Raw genomic sequence first — 21754 nt, forward strand, 5'->3', positions numbered from 1 at the left:
AAAAAGACATTTTTCACCAGGTTAAACCGTTTTGAAGATTTTGAATAACATACTTTTGTGAGATAGCACAAAGATCAAGATGGAAAATAAATGCAGCAAAGTACTTTAAATACAAGAACCAAGCTAAAACATGAATACAAAAGTAAATAATTGGCAACCCATTTACAATACACTATAATCAATTGTTCAAGTACCTAGAATCTACCACAAGAGGTCAGTCGTTTTCCACATTTGCCCATTCATTTCATTGTTACATTTGCCACACAGTGTCGCCAGTTTACTACAATCGTCTTAGTTTATACATATATTTTAAGTGAATTTCAGTAATGGATAATTAGTAATACTAGCCTCAAAATATTTTTTACATCGCTGTTGATTATAGTGATATGTCACGATTTAGTTATTTGGATTCCAGAAAAATATGATGCTTTCAACCAGGAGTGCTTAAAATTAAAAAAAATTTCGGCGGACTGACACCCTTTATCAAAGCGCACGTCTGTGCAAACAATTACTTCTGAGGCTTGGAAACGAAACGACCTTATGCGTGACATTCATCATCAAGAACTCACGTTGGTCACGTCAAAGGTGTGACATACGTACATAGTCTAGTAAGCAATGTTTAGAGGGCGAGTGTACTCATATTAGCCTTCGTTATTTTATATTGTGTTTTAATTTTTCTTCTCAAGAAGTCCGCCTTAGACGATAATGCACATAACCATCGTGAGACTACGCTCGTGTGGCGTGCATAGCAACCATCGTTGCCCGGATACTCCGTCCCGCCTATTTATGACGATGGCAACATCCAACCAATCGGCTTGAACCTTTTGTCCTCTCGCCCAATAGGAACCCATTCAGGGCGTGTCATTTTCCCCAGTCTTTCTGGTGTTCCGTGTGGAAAGTTTACCAGCTCGGGTGCAAAGTTTCAGCCCGTCTGCAAACTGGAGCTGAAGAGGACGTCGAAACATGGTGTTGGCCGAGTCACTATTTCTCCGATGAATTGTCTTCCAGTCCAAGTGCCGCTACCATTACAGGATAATCGTAGCGTGTGTTTTAGTGTGGAGGGCTCGTATTGTCTCTCGGGTAGCCAGTTAGCTCGAGTTGTTAGCACGGAGTTCATTCTAGCTAGCTAGCTTGAGCAAGCTAGTTTTTTTTGGGTCATCTTTTATAACATCGAGAGCAAAATGGCTTGTGCGCCTAATCGAGTCCGACTGATGTGCATGCTCTCGATGACGTTCGCCTTTTTCATCGTGGAGGTGGTAGTGAGCCGGATAACCGCATCGTTATCGATGCTGTCCGACTCCTTTCACATGCTGTCAGACGTCATCGCGCTGATTGTGGCTCTGGTTGCGGTGCGTTTCGCCGAGAAGACCCAAGCGACCGACAAGAACACGTTCGGCTGGATCCGGGCCGAGGTGATGGGGGCTCTGGTCAACGCGGTGTTTCTAACCGCACTGTGCTGCACCATCGTGCTGGAGGCGATCGAGCGCTTCACCGAGGCCCGCGAGATCGAGCGGCCGCAGGTACTCGCCGGCGTGGGCTTCGCGGGGCTGGTGGTCAACCTGCTGGGTCTCTGCTTGTTCCACGGCCACGCCGGTGGCGGACACGGACACTCGCACGCGGGAAAGAAGAAAAAAGGCGCAAAGTCCACAGATCCCCGTCAAACCGGTAAGCAAAACGCCAAGGGTTGGTCTGACTTTTGTGCCCAAGGACCACGTCTGTCAAATAAATAATTACAATATATTTAATTAAAAACAGGCAGCTGACTAAACAGTTTAGGTTGGTCGCCTACTGTTCCGCCGGCGCCCTGTAGGGGGTTACAAACGGACAGATGTGTTACGTCATTTGCAGACAATGTCTGAGATTTAGAGATGTTAAAGATTTTTTTATATATAATGTATATTATCAAAACTTGCATAACTTAATTAATTAATTTACCTACTACTCCCGTTAATAAAATATCATCGGCCACATTGCATCATTGCAGTAATTTTTCAATATTTTTGGAAGGCAAAAAAATTTACAACACACACTGATATTTTTTTTTATTGATTTTGTAACAAGCAAAGTAAAAGGAAAAAGACCCAAAAGAACCCCCCGTCCTAAGGAAGCATGCTCCATGCATCTTCATCAGCAGTCCACATTGCATAACAGTACAATGTATTTCTGATTAGCCTATTCAGAAACAAGCAGTCACATGATAATTGTCCGTCTTTTGGTTTCTAGCTAGGCGTGTATCGTTCTAAGTTCCTTGGGCCCTGAAGGGTTAAAGCCATTCCCATGGCCCAGGTTTCTCCCCCACATGCACTTTTTGGCCTTGACACTTTCAATAAATGGAGACGGCCCGCACCCCTCCTCCATGCCCCTGGTAACATTTACTGGACCGTACATCAGCGTAATGGTGGAGTCAACGGCCAAAAGTACACCATTACCCGTTGATGAACGAGCTGCCATTGTCTCAGGGATTGAGGCAAACTGTGTTTTACCTTCGTGCACACACCCTAATCAATGATTGGATTTTGCCCAATCTGAAATGAGTGATGTATTTAAATTCAGCTCTCAGTAGCACCAGAGGTCTGTAAAAAAAACAACATTGCTCTTATGACAAACTAACTTCCTTTGTGAAGTAACACTGTCCTTGTTTATAAATTTGCTTTCAATCAGAGATTGGCGTAACAGGAGGTTCTTAATTCTGTTGATTGTATTGAAATGTTGATTAATCACTTCTCAAAATTAACATTACAACCAAACGGACCCATTTTAAAGTCACAAAATCGCATTTAATCAGTACTTTTTAAAGACATAACCAACAAACGTGAATCAAAAACTCTTTCGCTAGGAACTTTTGTGCTTACTGCATTTTACTCCCATTCATGATCATAAAGCACGACTTCTCTTGGCAGTTGGCAGCCCAATAAAAATGGACCTGCTTCCCATTTTGGGTCCCCACTCAGAGTTTGATTTGACACCGTGGTTCCTCCCAGGGCCCTTATAACCCGCACAAGACTCTGAACCAACTCACAACCTCCCAAATGAAGACAGAACTGTGTTCCCTTTTTGCGAAACAGTAAAGAAACCGAAATTCTTCACATAACGCAAACGATGCGACCGAATAATAGATTGACTTTATTGAGAGCTTTCATGAAACCTATTTATGACAAAAATATTAACATTTCTTACCTATTCTTAACTCCTCGACAAATATAAGTGAGTTATACTCATAAATGGAGTCACTTGGGCTTGTTAACGCCACTTTTGGCTTCATGTCAACGTCAGTACAGTTGTTGTTTTTCTAGTTCTGAATGTGGAGATGTGATTCTGCTGCTGCTCTGTACTGGGGCAGATCTATTGTGGTGGGATACTGCGCCGCCGGCCGCCCCTCATTTAACTTTTTATCCACAGCCCTCAGTCCTAAAGAGAGCTCCGAGGTGCAGATCAACGGCGACGCTCAGTACGAGGACATCGAGAACGAGCACAATACGTCCTCCCAGCTCAACATGCGCGGCGTCTTCCTCCATGTGCTGGGCGACGCCTTGGGCTCCGTCATCGTCGTGATCAACGCTCTCATCTTCATCTTCGTGTGGCACCCCTGCAACAAAGACGAGCTGTGCATCAACCCGTGTATCAAAAGCCACGCCACCGACCACTATCACGGCAACAACACGCTGCTGGATCTGATTGGGGGCCCCACCATGTCCACCGCCAACGTGGCGGGCCCCTGCTGGGTGCTCTACCTGGACCCCACGCTCTGCCTCATCATGGTGTGCATCCTGCTGTACACCACGTACCCGCTGCTGAAGGAGTCGGCCCTCATCCTGCTGCAGACGGTCCCCAAGCAGATCAACATCCACCGCCTCAACGAGCGCCTGCTGAACCTCGACGGGGTCCTGGCGATCCACGAGTTGCACGTGTGGCAGCTGGCGGGCAGCCGCATCATCGCCACGGCGCACATCAAGTGCCACGACCCCACGTCCTACATGGAGGTGGCCAAGCGCATCAAGGACTTCTTCCACAACGAGGGCATCCACGCCACCACCATCCAGCCCGAGTTCGTCACGTTCAATTCAGAGTCGCAGGACTCACTGTGCGAGCTCTCCTGCCGGACTCAGTGCGCCCCCAAATTATGCTGCGGCGCCAGCGACAAGAACCCCGCCGGCGACAAGAAGGCGACCGGTGACCTGAAGTCCATTGATGAGTGCCTGGAGCCGGCCGCCGTCTCTCTGATGCACCCGCAGATAATCGTCACGTCAGAGGTGGAGTCGTCTCTGTGAGAGAAATAAGAAGTTGGACTAACTGCTGTCGGTTAATATCAGAAAATATGGCTCCAGCGTTACCACGAAAAAGTAATTTTTCAACCTCAAGTCTTTTGTCACAGGCCTCCTCAATCGGTGTATCATTTTCCCCAAAAATCAAAAAAAAAGTGACTGTTTACTTCATTTGTTTTTAAATCAAACAAAAAAGTTGCCCGATTTTTTTCATAGTTGCCTATTTTTAGCTGAGATCAAAAATGCTAAATTGAAAAATAGGCACAAGCACAGAGTTGGATTTTAATATCAACTGGCCCTGAAGTTGCAGTAACGACCATCCGTAAAGACGCTTTCAACTGTTAGTTGCCTCAATCTGGACCAAGTCCACAATCCATCAAAAAAAGACAGATGATAACATGAAGTATTGTGTTAAGCAGTGTTTCACAACCGTTTACATTAGTGGTGGACAAAAATATAAATGAAATTATAATTCCCTTGGAACTCCACTCACGGAACACTGATTTGGAATCATTGCAGGGGTTCGAAATAGTTATATTTGGCCTCAGCGGTCCATAATGACTCTGAAAACATTTTCAATGTCACCATCATATTACGTATGCAAATGTGCCCCCGTCATTTAATTGTATATATTTTCAACAATGAATTAAATCTCAACCAAAACCAAGAAAGCATTCTATTGCACTCTAAAAGCACTCTATATCCAGCCTCCAATCTCGTTGTACAATGACAATAAAGGGAATTCTGATTCTAATTGGTTCAGAAGTGATTCTGTGAGAAAAAAAAATACTTTTAATATCTGCACAAAGTTCTCAAACTGGTTTTGAGTGTAGCAAAAGCACATAATCTGTTTCAATTGTACTGCATGCCGATTACAATAACACTTGAAACATATCTGTCCTTGATACCATACGGCTGATGGATTGTGGTCATAGTCCAGACTGATTATGGCGGCTAAGAAGCTTAACATATTTTTACTAGGGCCCGATCGATTAATCGGTCGATATTTGCTCTTTCAAAATCACATCCAACACACACACGCCAAAAAAAATTGGCCGTTTTGATTTTATTTGAAAGATTTTTGCAATTTTTCTCTGTTGTGAAGTAAAAACATACTAATGGACAAAGTATTGTCAAATGTTCTGTCTGTAATTCATATCTTTATTGTTCTAAGTGTTCAAAAACACCAATTTTGCCCTTAATCACCGAGAGTTTCAAAGGGCTCGACATAACCACAATCGACATCCCTTGATCTTAACCCCCTGGAGGGCAAGAAAAAAACTCAAAACCCCATTAAGGGGAAAAGTGAGAAACCTTGAGAAGGGACCACAGATGGGGGAATCCCCCTTCCAGGATGATCAGGCTGCAATGGATGCCAAGTGGGCAACATCTGACACATAAAATGTTGCTATACAATGTTAGCTGAGATAATGCAATTAATTTGTCTTCGTTTTTATTAATCATCCAATTAATCGGTTATCGCAATTTTATTCTGCCTAATATTGGAATTGGCATAAGCTTCAAATAATTTGTATTGGTCAGGCCTTCATTTTTTTTTCACACTAATGCTTGTTACCAAATTCCAGAGTCACGTAAACCAAAACTCATCTGTAGCCCGGTTTTCAATATCTAAGCCAAAAAGTGTCGCTATGAAAAATGTGTGACTTATTCTGTCAGATTTAAAAAAAAAAAAAAAAAAAAAAAACATAACAAAATAATGAGTTACTTTGTCACTTGCCAACTGAAAATGGAAAGAACGAATGATACATGCATGTGTGGGAACCTTGTCCCTTGGTGTTGCTGTGCCAAAGCGTCTCTTCAGGACCTCAAAATGTCCTTCACAGCACACATCACGCTCACTTTAGCCTGTGGACTATTTTGTGTGTGTTCTCTGAATCCCCTGACCCCTAAAAAAGGAGTATTGTATTGCTTAAGTATTTAAGTTATTAGAAAAAAAAAATCTATTTCTCTCAGTAGATGCTGCTTCGCTTTTCTCTTTGGCCCACCATCTATGCTGGTAGTTTGAATTTTGGCCTTTTTGGATAAGAAGCTGGATAAACACCTCTTTTAGCCTGCCTTGCACCCACTGGCAATAGCACTGAGTGTAGTTGACGCAAACTGCAACGACACCGCCGCATTCATTCAAGATTTAATGCATCTCGTTGCTAAGAAACGAGCCCAGCAATGTTGCCGGACGGCTCCCGATGACGGGCAGTCATCCTTCGGGTGGTGTTCTGCTGTCCAAATTGAGACTTGGTGCTCCGGGTCAAGTGCTCAAAGGCGCATCGTGCCAGAGCCCTCCGAGCATACGCGCCACTGTCAGTGACTCATCATGCAGTTTGTCTGTCCACTGCTTTGGATGGCTGAGCACCCAAGTTCTTATAGTGGCCTTGAAATTGTCCTTAAAAAAAAAAAAAAAGACAAAAAAAACACTACTTTTTGTCACTTAAGGTGCAATTGACAATTCCACTCCTGATTCAATGTATATGCAATGTAAACAAATGTGCTGGGAAATGTATTTTGATGTGTTCATTTTTATAATGTGCAGTCACTTCTCCTCTGTGTCTTGGGGCACATTTTTTTGTGGCTTTATGTGAAAAAAAAAATAACGTTTTCTTTTTTCTAGATATGAAATGTCAGCTGATGTTTTTTTGATATGTTATTTACAGTTGCTGTCCACTGTGTCATCATGAGACAAAAAATATATGGCTGTTTGGTACAGTTGATGAACTTCAATTTGTCTTGATCTTCTTTTGTACATATTCAACAGAGGTGGGAATAAGAATTGAGAATTAAGTGAAATAATTTATTAGCGCTGTAATTAACCATTATTTCTATAATCGATTAATATCGATGAATCCGACTACATTTTAATTTAATTGTCGTCCCTTTATTCAAAATCTAACTCAACAAGGAGATTTTTGTACATGTTTACATTTTGAAAAAACGGTCTGCTTTTACAGAAGACTCAAGAATTCTCAAAATATTCGTCGTTGAGAGGCTCCATTAATTTCCGAGGATTTAGACAATTTAAATTTCAACGGTAAAACAATGAATGGATTCATTTGATAATCCATTAATAGTCGATTAATCGTTGCTCCTCTTACAGCTATTAGTCAGCATCTGGTACGGCTGCTGACCATATGATGGGCGGCCACGGGGTCTTACATAAGAGACCAACGTGTTGGGGGGGGGGGGGGTCATTGCAAAGGCAACATGTGCATCAAGGGCTTTACCCAGCATTCCTATGTGCTTGTTTCATCGCTCTGTTCACATCAGGTGCTCTTTGCACCTTGCTTGAGAGCTTATTGTGGGTCTGTGCAACATGAAAAAGCAGTCAGCAGGCCGTCCGTGTTTTCATTGAATCGATTTGACTTCAGAGTGTCAGCAAGGAAAAAAAACAACGAAAGATGAGTTTTTGTTTGGTGTTGCTGAAAGCCAGATGAACTGCCTGCCTTGCTTTTTTTATGTTTCATGCCTGTGGAAAAAAACATTTTATCCCCCCCTGAATATGCTTTTAACAAATTTATGTTATAAAGTAGGCTTTTGGAAGTATTCCTTGTCGCCTGTTCTCACTCTTTCATTCGGAGTTAAAATAAATCACAATTCAGACTTAGAATTTGGCACCCAAAATAAAATGTATCTTTTTTTTTTTTTTTTTTTTTTTTACAACGGGTTGATATGACCTGCAACGCAACTCAATGGTTAGGTTTAACTTAACCCCTCTTGAGCTAAAGCCAACTACTGCATTGGCAGTTTTTTACTTTTATCAATTAAATGTAAAATGAGGTTTGAATTAAACCCCGTTAAACTAGTTTTGTTTTTCAATAGGTAAGTTTGACCCGCAATGTAAGCAAAGGTTTAAAGTAAATCCTGACAGACCAAATGTGCCAACGCTGACGCTGAATGCCCCTAAACATGAACCTGGCGACTCTGCTGGTTGCCTGGCAACGCCACAAAGCTTCAAATAAATAATTAACTCAGTTTGTGTGTGTGTCATATTCAGCTACTTTAATGTAAACATGTCACTTGGGGCGGAATTGTTTCATATACAATCTGAGCCCATCTATTTGGCACAGATTTCGATAGTTTGTCCTGTTTGAAAGCACACACGCACGCGCGTGCACACACACACGCACATGCACACGATGTAAATGGCAATGCTTGACTTGCTGCACTGTATTGTTGAGTTGCCCTTGAGCAAGGCACTCGGTGTTTCCTCCTGTAGTGGCCAAAGGATATATATGTTCTCATCTGCATCTTATGAGAGCGTCTATTTAAAGAGTTCATATGTCTCAGCAGGTGATATTTGAGATATATATCAGAATATGGGGCCACAATTTGAGCCATAGAGAGTATTTTAGTACTAGCAGTAGATACTTATAAATTTATAAATAAATTAAAAACCAATTAGAATGAAGAGATAATCATTTGGATTTAGGGATTAAAAGTGCCGCGGATGACAACCCTGTCCTCTCCCACACTGAGAGTTTTTTTTTTTTTTGTTTAATCTGACCACATGGCAACTCCATGGCCTCCACCAAAGAGCTTTCAGTCAAAGGGGAGTCTAAGCCGACAGGAATGTTAACTCCACTGACCACCACCCCCCATGACAATGATGATTGCATTGTGGGGATTTTATATATATATATATATATATATTCTCGTGGAATAATTAAGGGAACATTTTAGTTCGTTAAATAAAGACTGGGCTACAATCTATGGACATTTTAGTTCTTGATGAAAATTAATTTGATTTCTGCCTTTATTACCGTTCTCTCGTCCAAGTTCTCGCGCGATTCACGGTCAAATAACGTTAAGTGGCGAGTTCTCGCGCGATTCACGGCAAAATAAGTCATTAGGTGACGGGACATTACTACTGTGTAAAGGTGAAGCATTAATGGTGATGCAGACATGATATATGAACACATTTTCGCTACTTTGAAGTGGATAAAAAAGCTTGATTTTAGTCGAAGGGGGTGGATAAAAAAAGCCTAATTTTAGTCGAAGGGGAGGAATGTGGGCACTATATATGAAAAAGCAACAAACCGGAAAAGACGTCGCAGTTGACCACGAAGACTTCGTGGTGAGTTATCGTTAGCAAAAAGTTTGGTTTGTAGCATGTAGCTATGGTAGCCACTTGTTGATATAATTGTTCGTGAAGTTGAATTTGTGCCAACTGAGATACATTATAGTGGTCGGGTTTCAGCTGTTTTGCAAATTTAGTTAAAACAGACAGAAGTATGAGCTAATAAATGGGTGAAAGGGAACTAATTAGCACAAATCACCTGGGCTGCTACACATGAATCCAAAATAAAAGGAACTAAAACAATTCATCGACGTTAAATAAAGAAATAATATGCCACACTTTATTTGAAACAACTTTAACCTACATTTTCATACATGGAAAATGTATATAAATATTAAAATGTTCAATATCTGCTGACAAATAAGTGTAAAATGGTTGTACTGACTAAAACTAGAACCAATCTTGACAATTTCTGCTGGCTAACTTGACAAATAAAATGTTTTTTTAAACTAAAATAATGACATAAATGCCCAATTCATAGTTGACTAATTCTCGACGGAATAAAATTGGGATGAGCATGATTGTAACTGGACTAAAACTGACACTACGTAGATTTAGAAATGTCTGATAAAATGAACACCATCATAGACACGGTAAGGGCAACATTGACGGCCCAGATTCTAAATGCGCAGCTCCTCACTCCGTGCAAAAGTCAAATTACAAGCTTTGCCTTTGGAACTTTGACCCTGCACGGAAAATGAAAACAATTTTAAAAGCCTATGAATTAGATAAGATAAGCACATAGGGAAAGTTGATGTGTCACAGCGTGCATATATCCATGATGTATGTATACTATGTACTGTAATCTGTCAGAGTTGTTAATGAAGACAATGTGGACAAATGTATCCCTTCTTATGCTAACTTTTTGATCACATGGTTGAGTGGTTCCAACCAGCGATAATTAATTGCCCACTCATCATCAGGCAAGAAAGAATGATCGATGATGAATGCACCTCTCTTCACACCCTTGTGATCATATAATCTGCATACAGTAAAGATAAAAAATGGGCTTTATGTGCACGTGGATGTGTGCAGGGGCTGTTATCACTCAGGTGAGCAGCATCAGAAGAAAAGATAGCTGACAGTTAGACATGGCCACGATGATCACATTTAAAAGTGATACACGTCTGCACCCTCCCGACGATAACTGGGAAAAAAAAGTCCTAATGTTACCATAATCAATATTTCAAGGATTTGTTGAACATTACAAGAAATAAAGATTTTAAGATTAAAGTAACATTTTAACAAAGAAAAAACTGCAAAATATTAGGTAATTGTAGTCAACGTCAGATTAATTTTTTTCTGTAAAAAAGTTGTAATATTACAAAAATAAAGTTTTAATTTTAATGGAAAAAAAGACATCCAGTTTGAAGACTGGAGCATTGTTCTATAGCTTAGAATGGTGTTATCTCCTCAAGCGAAAAATCACAATGTTAACCAAAAGACGTCAAATTCCATTCCAAATGTAAAAATCTTTTTAGAATATGGTAAAACTATTTCAAGAAAGCCATTCCAAATTACAAGCAAAATATCATACAATACAAAAAACATTGTATCTATAAAATACATATTTTTCAAAGACAGAACGTTGGAATGTACCAATATAAAAATTGTTACGACACTACAGTCATACTTTGTTGAGAAAGAACGTACTGTGTTAATATTACATGACAAAAGTGAAGCCCGACAAAAGAGTCATTATTTCTCAGGAAAAGACTCGTGTTTTGATAAATTGGTAAAAAAAAAAAAAAAAGCTAACAAAGATGCAATGTTGTACTGTATTGTGCAGATCTCAAAGTTGATATGAAATATCCTTGCAAAATTTGGCACTCTGCAGGCGAGGCGATTTGCTGGCACTATCTCGGACATTGGCCTCACTTGAAACAGTGCTGCAACACTCGAGTCAATTCACATTGATGCTACAGTTTACATCAGATAACACAACAATAAGCTAACAGTGTAATGAGGTAATCAGTCGCCAATTAACCTAGTTATTTTTTTCTGTCAAGAATTTTGCCATTCAATTTCTCTTAGAGAACAGAAAGTTGCGCAAAAAGGATTGTGACACCAGTTGCACATGCGCATTTAAAAATTCAAAGTCAAAATCAAGTTGACCTGTAAAAGTTGTACTGGAGTGCGTTTTAGGTTTAGTCACAAAGCTGAGTTTGCTTTTAAGGTTTAGCTGATCCAAGTTTCTTCTCGTTTCAATTTGAAAACAAATTCATATATGAAATGTAAGCCAATTGTTCAATTCCGACAGCGTGAGGTGTTACGTTGCATTTTCTGACCATTTGTGCTATTGAGCTATGAGTGTCGGAACGGCAGAGGCGTCAGCCCAGAGTGCTTTTGTGGCTTTTCTATTCAAAAGGGGATACTGGACAAAGGCCAATGAAAAGTGGATGTCAGCACATCAGTGCTTTTTTTTTTTTCCCTTACCCTCGTTGCTCATGTGATTAGCTAGAACTTCCTTCCGTATCAACCTCGTCGTGTTCAAAAGAAACATGCCATGTCATTATGAAACAGTGGCGGCGGGGATTACGCAATAACATTTGAGCAAGGTGGCAGTTCAGTGATTTAACAAGACAGATAAGGAGAAGTTTGTGCCTGTCGACACACTCATTCCTTATTTCACTCCCCCCTCCTTTCTGACGTCTTTTATTCCTTGAACGATTGCCACTGGGCTTTCAACGCTGTCCAGGGTGTATCCAACTGATTTGGGATTGACGCTTTCCATCAGGCTTGAAAAGGATAAACAGTTTTGAAATTGGAAGGAAGCATTTAAAATTCTAATACTGTGCTAAAAAAGTAAAATAACTACCTTTTCATAAATCCACTGCGGCCACCTTGTGTTTGCCCTCTGAGGAAAGAATGTGTGATTTGGAGGATTCTTATTTGTTCTGCGGGTGGGGCATAATTCTGCTTATTTTAGTGAGTTTGAACTGCATGTTTTCAAAGTCAAAAGTTGAAAACACACCCGAGAACACGCCTTTTTCTCCGTTTGATTCCATTAAAGCTACCGAATTGTAAAAATAATCATAACGTACAACAACTACTTCTCCTTTTATGACAAAGATGGGGAAACTCTGCCCTCTAGTGGAATCTTTGCATAATTGCACATTGCAGTTTCTTTTTGACACTGTGTTTAGTTAGTACTGTACTCTCTGGCCAAAACATTTACACATGTAAATGCAGTATCATGTTAATAGAAAACATTTTATTTGTTTGAACGTCTGCCTCTCGGTTATAAGTTTCTGGTTGTGACGTGGCATCTGTAAAGCTGAGGTTTATGATACAGTTGGAGGTGATAGTGATAAAATATGGATTTGTAAAAATAGAGGCCTCCCCTCACAAAACATGCCAATTAGATGTCTAGTATTTTCTGCACTAGCTTTTAAAGATCCTTTCAGTATGTGTCTTTCTAATATTCTCACAATCCATATGCTCTGACCTCGATACACACCCTGGGTCAGTGCCGCTTATAATGAATACCACTGTAAGTAGTTATGTTAATTGAAGGAAGGCCAAGTGGAGCACTTTGCGACTGGTTGAGGGAATCACTTTAAAGGATTAGGGTCGGTAATGTCGGGTTTCCAGGGAGCAGCTTACTTTCCCATCTGTTATCTCCAAGCCGTGGCGACATCCTCTTGTTTGGGACCGACTGCTGGGAGAATTCACCCTTTTCAGAGGCTTATGTTTGCGTAGGTATCATTTTGCTCTTTTGAGAACAATACTCAACTCTGCGTCATTTTTTTAGTATATTTACCAACCTTCATTGAGGCGAGGAACATTTTTTACAAAAGAAAAAGCTCAATGCACAGTATATGTAACACTAAAATAACAATAACAATATTATTAAATATATTAAAATAGCTTCTCTCTCTCTCTTTTTTTGGGGGGGGTCAAAATTATATTCAGATTTTCTTTTATTTAGAAAATCGAGCTAATCTAAATTGTCGATTAACTATCTCGATCTATCTAAAGTTAGTATGTAATGGTTTCAGGCATGTGATAGTTCCATTAAACAAAAAAAAAAACTGTTAGCAGCATTAATTAATGCGCATGGACAACTGTTTAAAAGAAAATAGCCCTCTTTCCTCCAGTTCCGTTGAGACTACTGTAAATAGTGGTGTTATTTAACAGAGTTCAAAGTTCATGCTGCAGTGTTGAGCGGGCGCTTCCACCTACACGCCAAACTAAACCTTGATGTTGCTGCACAGTCGAACGGCATTTGCAATGTGGCCAGTGTGGCATCTCATAACGCAGGCCGCCGTGGGTCAGAGACGCTCATTGGCAGGAGGCTCATTTGCATACGCGTGACCTCGAGCACCCGTTTGATCAAGCGCCACATCATCCTTTGAATTTTATTCCCCCCTTTGAAATCACTCTGTTCTCTTTATCTGCCTCTCCATCGCTCCGCTCTCAACTGATGCAGGTTGTTGTGGACAAATAGGCTTAGGCTGGTTACTATAGCAACAGAGAATTACAGGGAAGAAAAAAAAAAAATAAAGGGACATAAGCACTTCTTCATCAAGGGCCACAATCTCCCGCTGGAGATGCTGGAGTTCCTGACCTAGCGCAACAAGTAAAGGCAGGCCAACGGAGGCTCCAGGGAGGAAGAGGAAGAAGAAGAGGAGGAGGAGGGATGCAGAGAGGTGAAGATAATGGAGAGAGGATCCATAGCGTGTCTGCCAGGCTTCTCACAACATCGGACTGACGCCTTCACTCACAATTTTCTCTTTTTACGGACGTTGAGGAGGACATCTTAAAAACACTTTCCAAAGAAATAAAGAGGTAAGAAAACAGTTCCTTTTTTTTTTAATGATTACATTTATTCAGCATGCAGAGAATTTACCAATTAAAACACATTCAACAGTATGCTAAAGCTTTATCTATTGCTCAGTGGGCTGCCTTCCATTTACTTGTCATTCGATTGTCCGATTAAATGTCAAATATTGTTGATTATTCACTCATATCCATGTGTGTCCTCCCTGTGAAAAAAAAAATATTGGTTGAATTAAGGCAATCTAGTCGAAGCCCAAACACATTAGATGCAGAATGTCCTTGAGTTAGACTCATCATGTGAACGGATTAACTCCAGATTAAAGAGAGGACAGTTACAAAACAACGTGGCCACCGAGTGTTACGTGCGCATGTATGTTCGTGTTTGTGTGTTTGTGAACAGGTATAAGAACTAAATTCAGGACAATTAGATGATGTGTGATGATTAAAGTAGAGTGGGGGAAGTCGTTGTCCAAAATTTGAAAATAAATGTTGAGAAAATAAATCTCATTGGGCACTTAATTCGGTACACCCATTCAGTCAATTTGCATCCAATGCCACAAAACCCGGATTGACAAATTCAATTTTTCATTTTGATTGGCACTGTAGATTTAACTAAATGTTAACAAAAATGGATTCAAGATGTTTAATGCGTGAAACATACAACAAAGAGAATTGCACGTGTCAACCACATCGTTTTGCCATTAAAGCTGCTTTCATAATTCTAACACATAATGGGAAATGCTATAGATGAGCTAATACCTAGCATCAATGTGGTGGTGTTACAACACTTTAAGGAACAGGCGACCGACAGTATAACAATACTCAGTCATATATTATGTATCATCTGCAAAGAATGACATTTACTGAGCCCCTTATAGTAGTTGTGAAACTCTTCTTTGTCCATTGCCATGACTGTCTTTTACTGGTGCCTAGGTGGCTAAGTCATGTACAAGCTGTTCATTCCATTTAATTATGTCATGACTACACGTTTGTAGAGTGAGTGCAGGGGGGGGCGGTTGAGGAGGACGGCACCATGGCCTCTTGGTTCAGCTGGAGCGAGCCTCACGAGCGCATCCCCCGCAGGGAGCCGGCCGACGTGGTCACCGACACGCTGATGGTGGAGCTGAGCTGGCAGCTGAAGGAGGCAGAGAGGCAGCAGAGAGAGAGGGAGAGTGAGTACCGGCGCCTCAAGACCGGAGTGGACTACAGCTGGTTGGCCAGTGCGCCTCGCTCGTCCTACAACATCAGCACCGGGGAAAGGCTTGGCCTGGAGGACCTCTGTTCCAAGGTGTCTCCATCTTGCTGTGGACTGCTCATACTCAAGTAAGAGCACGCCTCTGTTTCACCTTTTTTTTTTTTTTTTTAATTAATTTCTAATTCCATTATTTTTTTTAGTCACCGATGGACAATTGACACTTACATATGTCCATGTTTCTAACGGACACACTTTTTAGTAGCAACTCCTTAACTTTAAATGTCTATGGTTCTTGTGACGAAAAATATCACTTTGTACTTCTAATTTGAGAGCTTTTACAGCTTCAGTATATTTTTTGTGTTAACTTGGGTTCCCAGCATACATTGTGGTGCACTTTGTTTACTTGAACACCTGACTGAGATGTGTGTGATATACATAGTTGTTACTCAGTTGTATGCTAAGCTAAACTGAGCTAAGTGTTATCTGGCGCATATATAAGATGCTAGTGAGCTCTACCTGATAATTATGTCTTCAGCACACTAGGTAAATAAACCTATTGGTGATGATATTCTTGATGGAAAAGACTGAAGAGCAACTAAGCAGTCTGCCATCTAGTGGTGAAGACTGCTATTACAATTCAAAAGCAATAGAGCAAAGATGTTTAAAATCCCCCCCTATTAATCTTTTGTTGCTCATCCTTGAGTTTGTCTTGAGTGAACCTAACGTGCATGGCAGTTACTGCCTTTCACCTCAAATCAGAAGCAGGAAAATAGACGTAGTCCCAGTGAGAGTATTTTTCCCAGACGATGTGAGCATCTGTTCACACACCATAAAGTTCTCAGGGGTCTTGTTAGCGCCGGCGAGGTGTGAAAGTTTCAATATTAAAAAATAACAAAAGATTTCTGGAGACACAAGACAAAAGGTCCCTTGGTTGTGCACAGGTTCCGCGATGCAATCCGAGCCAGTGAGCCAGAGGTGCAAGAGGTGTCCGGCCTCTTCCGCTCGGTCCTCCTGGAGGCTGTGGAGCAACTGAAGGAGGACCAGGAGGCCCAGCGGCTCGCTCGCCAGTGGGGAAATAAACGGGCCAAGAGCATGTCTCTGGTGAACTTCAGATCGCGCATCAAGATCAACCCCTTTGGGAGCGCGGCAGGCCTGATTTCGGGCGAGGGGGCCCGTTTGAGTGACCTGAAGACGGTGTCGGAAGATGTGGAAAGAGGGACGGAGCGGGAGGAGGGGGTGTGGAGCATGCCGGACTTCAGATACAAAGGAACGAACAGCAGCAAACTTGTCTAAGAGGACAACGAAGGGACATGATGTGGAGATGTCAGTTTTAGGACTTGCTTGACTCATGACTTAAACTACATGACTTGACGAGTCTTGTTTGTTTACATCGTGAAATGTGTATTTTTAAGATAGTTTGTTTTTGACCGATTTTCTTTTTTTGTGCGTAAACTGGCAGCCCAGCAGTATGCTATGATGTGGAGTGCAGCGGTCAGCTCATGAAGCTAGTATCATAAAGGGAGGACCAAATCTGACTTTAAATACATTTGGCTTCAAGGATTATGAGAATGGCAATTGAAAGGTAAGAGACGTAACCGAAACATTTAATGTCATCCGTTACTGTGAAAGCTACAGATGCCGATTTAAGGTAGGTTAGCGTCAGTTTAGCTCAGAGATAGCTGGTCAAGCAGTAAACTTCATGTCGATTGTTTTTAGAACAGAAATCTGTGGTTCGTAGCCAGAAAGCAGAGAGAAAAAAGGGTAAATGCAGTTGCAGAGCTTTTTATATTTTGCATGTCATTTTTTTTTTTTTTTTAATTTATCAGCAGGAATTTTCCGCCCCCATCACTCTGGTGATGAGTCACTCTTTCACAGCACACAATGCAACACAACACACGCCCGCACAAGGTCAGCCAAGTCAAAGCTTAGCTTCTGTACCTTCTCAAATAAAATATTACAGGAGAAAGCCATCACACATTTCAATGGTTTATTTTCTTTTTGACACACAGCTCCATGAATGTGTTTGACTGGTTTGAAACGATAACGGGCTTGTTTGTTTGACAAATTCATGAACAGGACACTGCGGAATAAAAGATGGCGACGTTACTGAGAGGTTTCAAGTATGCGACAGCCAACATTAAAAACTGTTATATCAATGCAGACGAATGATAGTTGAATAAAAACTTGTGATAGATGAATAAACTTCACGATTGACACGTGTACGAACTGTAGACGCCAAATGTCCACTTTATTAGGTACACCTGCATTGCAAACCACAAAAACGATCTTAAATGAATACTCGGACTGTGCGAATTTAAACTGAAGATTTTCATCATCATATATCAGACTTTTTTTTTTCCCCCCAGGGGGATTGGATTCCATCACATCGTGCAGGTCCACCTAAAGCGGTCACAACAGCAATATCAAGCATGTCAGATGACGATGCTGCTCAACTTGGTCGGAATTCAGTCGTAGCCCCAGCTCGCTGTGCTGTGCGTTGTCCCTCTGAAGCAGGGTGCACACACGCGCACACACGCACACACACACACACACACACACACACATCCATAAACAAGACTAGATTTAGAAGTGTACTAATACTAAAACGTTCTTCATCTGCGCCATAGTGCCTCTTACAGGTCAGTCCTGGTACTGCAACAGACAGTTGATTTAAAAGGCTGAGAGTGACGATTTAAAAAAAAAATTGTCTCTCACATTTAAATAATCGGTTAAGATGTTAAACATCGGTATGTGTGTACCCTGCTTCAAGGTGTTCCACGCCCTGCTTTGACATCAACCTTTATTTACATTTCTGCCCCTGGACCGCTAGCTCGCTTGTAGTTTCCTGAGGTCGGCTGCTGAGTCCACTCGGGGAATCACAAGGTAGAGTTCAAGAACTCTAGAAGTTCAGCTCGATTTTTGTCCCGCTGTGATGAAAACGGATCCGTGTGATCGAGAGCGGATAGTAAAACTTAATGAACTGGCTGAGAAAGAAACTGATTTTACCTGTTTATCCTTTTTTGACTTCTTTACTTTCATCTTGATCTTCTTTCCGGAAATCATGCTGTACTTTCTGCCTTTCTTCTTTTCCTTCAAGTACTGCGGACAAGAACATGCAATGAGACCCGACACCACGCCTGCTTTTTAAACGCCTCACTAAAGTTTCAAATACTCCGATTGGTTTGAAATTTAGATGAACAGTCCAGCTGTTTTTTTTTAAATCTTTTTAAGCCCATATAACGCATTCACAATACAGTAACGTAAACAGATGAACAACCTTAGATATCTGAACAGGCCCGGAGTTTTCTTCCCTGGCTTTGGATTTCTTTTCCTTTTTATGTTTGTGTCGCTTCTCTTTCTTCACCTTCTGCTGCACATGAAAAATGACCACATATGACACAATTTTGCAAAATATACTGAGAGTTAATGAACAACCATAAAAAGACAAATACCTTTTTGGGTTTGTCCCTTTTCCGTTTCTTTGATTGCTTTCTGGACTTACTTCGAGAGTCTGGTTAGAAATCTTAAGTTTAGTGCGAAAGAAGACAATCAAATCTTCCGATTAAACTCACCGCTGCTTCTGGAGCTACTCCGACTGCTGCTGGACGAGTATGACGAGCCCGATGATGAAGAGGACGAAGCCGTGGATGAATCCGACGACGAAGTGGAGGAGGACGACGAGGAAGAGGAAGATTTGCTACGGCTGCGTTTACGCTTCTTTTTTTCTCTACCTGTGAAAATAGATATTGTAGTCATCATGCCATATAATAGATGGACAGTAGACGCATCTGCAACTCCATTTGTAACTAATTTATCTTATTTTATTCCTTTCTTTTTAGCTTCACGCAGCCTTACCTCTGCTCTTGTCATCCATCCTGGAGCTGGAACTGGATACTCTACACTCTGCTTTTGTTGACTGGAAAGAAAGAAGATGAAGATTGATTTATTCTGACAAATACGGACGAAAGGAGTGTTTTTAAGTATCATAAGGCAGAGGAGAAATGAGAAGTTACTTCGAAGTAATGTTTTCCCTTTTTCCTTTTCTTTTTTACCTGCAAACATTTAATCCATGTTTTCATTCTATTCATTTAGGATTAGATGCGTTGCCATCTTTTTAAATCACGATACAGGATCGCTCGCCATAGCACATACTCCTACCGATACACTTGTCACAAAATAAATAAACGGGACAATGCACACCCTGAAACATATCTGGATAGAATATCTTAATATTGACATCTGAATGTTCCATGGGGTCATCAAGTTGTGGATTCTCATCAAAACTTAACGGGGACATCCATGCGCCAACACCTACCGATCATCCCAATTCAATGTAGCTATCTCAATAAGTATCACCAGGCGACGCAAGCAGAATCATAAATTAACGAATAAACCAGGAAAACGTTGCAATTAGCGTCTCTTGCGCCAGCAAATTATGAGACCCCGAATGTGTCGCTAAGCAAACGCAACAGTACATTTGAATATATTACACGCACAATGAATTTAATAGATGACGGTATTCGCTACTCACCATGGCAACAGTGCAGTATGGTTGTTATCGAAGACACTTTGACAACGATACAACGTGCAAACGTCTAGATTTATTCGCAGCGATGCTCCGCGGGTTAGCATTAGCTAACAGCCACAGGAGACATATTGTATCCCAGAATGCAACGCTGCGAGCTTTCTTCACAACAAGGAAGTAGAAATAGAAAGATAATTTATATATATATATATTTTTTTCATTATTATTTCATTTATTTTTTTTAACAAATGTTCAGCGGAGACAACACAAGCTTGGTTACAGCATGCAAATCATAAACATCTCAATGAAACGAGCCCTTTTTTAGTGACGTATTTGCTCGTTTTTATTCTATTAAGGCATACGTGAATAAATATTTTTTTTTTTGTTATTTTTTTATTTATATTTTTTATGAGTATAAGCAAATCCAATTGCGAACAAAAAACCCAAATGCACCAAAGTTTTGTCATCATGGCAGAAGTAACAGCAGTTATCAAATTTAAATATCTTCTTGAGAAATTCTGCCACGGCACTCAATTTATGATTCTTAAAATGTGTTTGATTAACTTTAGGCAAAGTATAGTATAAGCAGCATACAGTCTTGCGTCAATAGACTTGGCAATCCCATTGCAGCAATAGTCTCTTTAAAAAAAAAAAACGAATCAAAGACTTAAGCGATTACACTACACATTTGTAATAATATTTTTCTATAAAAATCAGTGTAACTTAAAAAGGCCCATGACTATTAATTAAATCAGTTTCGAAATATACATTTTTTTCTCAAACCAAATATTTGACCTTGTTGTCCCAAATGCATGGCCTGCCACTAACTCAGATTCAAGCAACACGATTCGTCTGTAAACAAACACAGTGCAGCTCAGCTTCAAGCTTCGCTGGGATGGAGGAAAGGATGCAGGATGAATGACTGGGATGCAGATTTATCCTTTTTACTGACACCCAGGGAAACCTGAACTATTACGAGGCCCCTGATGAAAACAAGTTTGACACCCCGTAACTAGCTAGCAAATGGCGTGCTCCTCCTCTCACACTCCGCTACAGAAGATACACTAGTTATTCATAATAACATCACAAACCAAACATATTTGTATAATAATGTACAAAACATTTATTATGGCAGTGTTAGTACATTATACAAATACAAGTAGCACTGTATAAAAATATAAAATTTGGATGCTTTTTATTGTTCTAGCATCACACAAATACACCAAAAAAAAACTGTAACAAAAGCAAACTTGATAACTATGAAATGTAGTCAGTTTGATCTCACCCACAGCCCTTTATTTTTCTGTTAATAAGCATAACACAAAAAAGTCATTTGTGTCACAGAATGCTAGCATGATACATTTTGTATATATAAAAAAAAAGATTTTAAAGTGTAACTTTAGTCCTCTATCGTCTAATGACATCTGGAAAAATAGAAGTTGTGTACCGGTTCTTTTTACACTGCAGGGCTACAACCAAACTGACCATGTCAATCAATGTGTGAACATGTATGTACATAAAAGAATACATTTGATAAAAAATATAGTCACAAAATGAGCCACAGTGTAGACAGACACACGCATACGTTGGTTCATCACAGGAACATTGAACTTTTATAGGTAAAGGGTGATGAGGTCACGTGAAGCCCTGTTCCGTCCCTGTCTTTCCCCAAAGTGTTACGGATGTGAAAGTATAATATCATTTTCAAAAGCAAAAAACAAACGCTATACTAATATGTTAAAAAAAAAAGCTTTTATTTTTAAAGTAGATAAAGGAAGAAAAAAAGCTTACAGATGTTGCTGTGTTCCAGCATTGAGTGATTTGTGAACGGTTAATTATTTCAGTGTCAAAAAATAGTTTTTAAGGGGCATTTTACTACATGTTCCGAATTTTAAAAATCT

The 21754-nt window shown here is 40.4% G+C and overlaps 3 protein-coding genes across 9 annotated transcripts; 2 read left to right on the top strand and 1 right to left on the bottom strand.

The window, feature by feature from the left end:
* The first annotated feature begins 863 nt into the window (after nt 1–863).
* On the top strand, nt 864–5949 carry slc30a1a (solute carrier family 30 member 1a). The gene is made up of 2 exons (XM_088285834.1): nt 864–1665; nt 3400–5949. Exons 1-2 carry the CDS (start codon nt 1182–1184, stop codon nt 4266–4268), a joined length of 1353 nt encoding a protein of 450 aa, XP_088141960.1. The 5' UTR covers nt 864–1181; the 3' UTR covers nt 4269–5949.
* A 3201-nt stretch (nt 5950–9150) lies between these two features.
* rd3 (retinal degeneration 3, GUCY2D regulator) lies at nt 9151–17559 on the top strand. Of its 6 annotated transcripts, none has more exons than XM_088286549.1 (4): nt 9154–9348; nt 13784–14142; nt 15129–15456; nt 16270–17559. In XM_088286549.1, the coding sequence occupies exons 3-4, from the start codon at nt 15167–15169 to the stop codon at nt 16619–16621; spliced, it is 642 nt and encodes a 213-aa protein (XP_088142675.1). In that variant the 5' UTR covers nt 9154–9348; nt 13784–14142; nt 15129–15166; the 3' UTR covers nt 16622–17559. The 6 variants fall into 6 exon arrangements, with proteins under 6 accessions (XP_088142679.1, XP_088142675.1, XP_088142677.1 ...); XM_088286551.1 differs by having other exon boundaries at nt 13884–14142; XM_088286548.1 differs by lacking the exon at nt 9154–9348 and adding an exon at nt 12908–13049.
* LOC148316756 (uncharacterized) lies at nt 17302–20013 on the bottom strand. Of its 2 annotated transcripts, none has more exons than XM_088286555.1 (7): nt 19860–20013; nt 19184–19244; nt 18901–19059; nt 18781–18839; nt 18606–18695; nt 18335–18427; nt 17302–18255 (listed from the first exon to the last, which is right to left on the bottom strand). In XM_088286555.1, exons 1-7 carry the CDS (start codon nt 19860–19862, stop codon nt 18205–18207), a joined length of 516 nt encoding a protein of 171 aa, XP_088142681.1. In that variant the 5' UTR covers nt 19863–20013; the 3' UTR covers nt 17302–18204. The 2 variants fall into 2 exon arrangements, with proteins under 2 accessions (XP_088142681.1, XP_088142680.1); XM_088286554.1 differs by having other exon boundaries at nt 18606–18698.
* Between the last annotated feature and the right edge of the window lie 1741 nt (nt 20014–21754).

Source organism: Idiotropiscis lumnitzeri, chromosome 21 (assembly GCF_059441095.1).
Source record: "Idiotropiscis lumnitzeri isolate Australia: NSW breed Sydney's pygmy pipehorse chromosome 21, RoL_Ilum_1.0, whole genome shotgun sequence".
Taxonomy (NCBI): Eukaryota; Metazoa; Chordata; class Actinopteri; order Syngnathiformes; family Syngnathidae; genus Idiotropiscis; species Idiotropiscis lumnitzeri.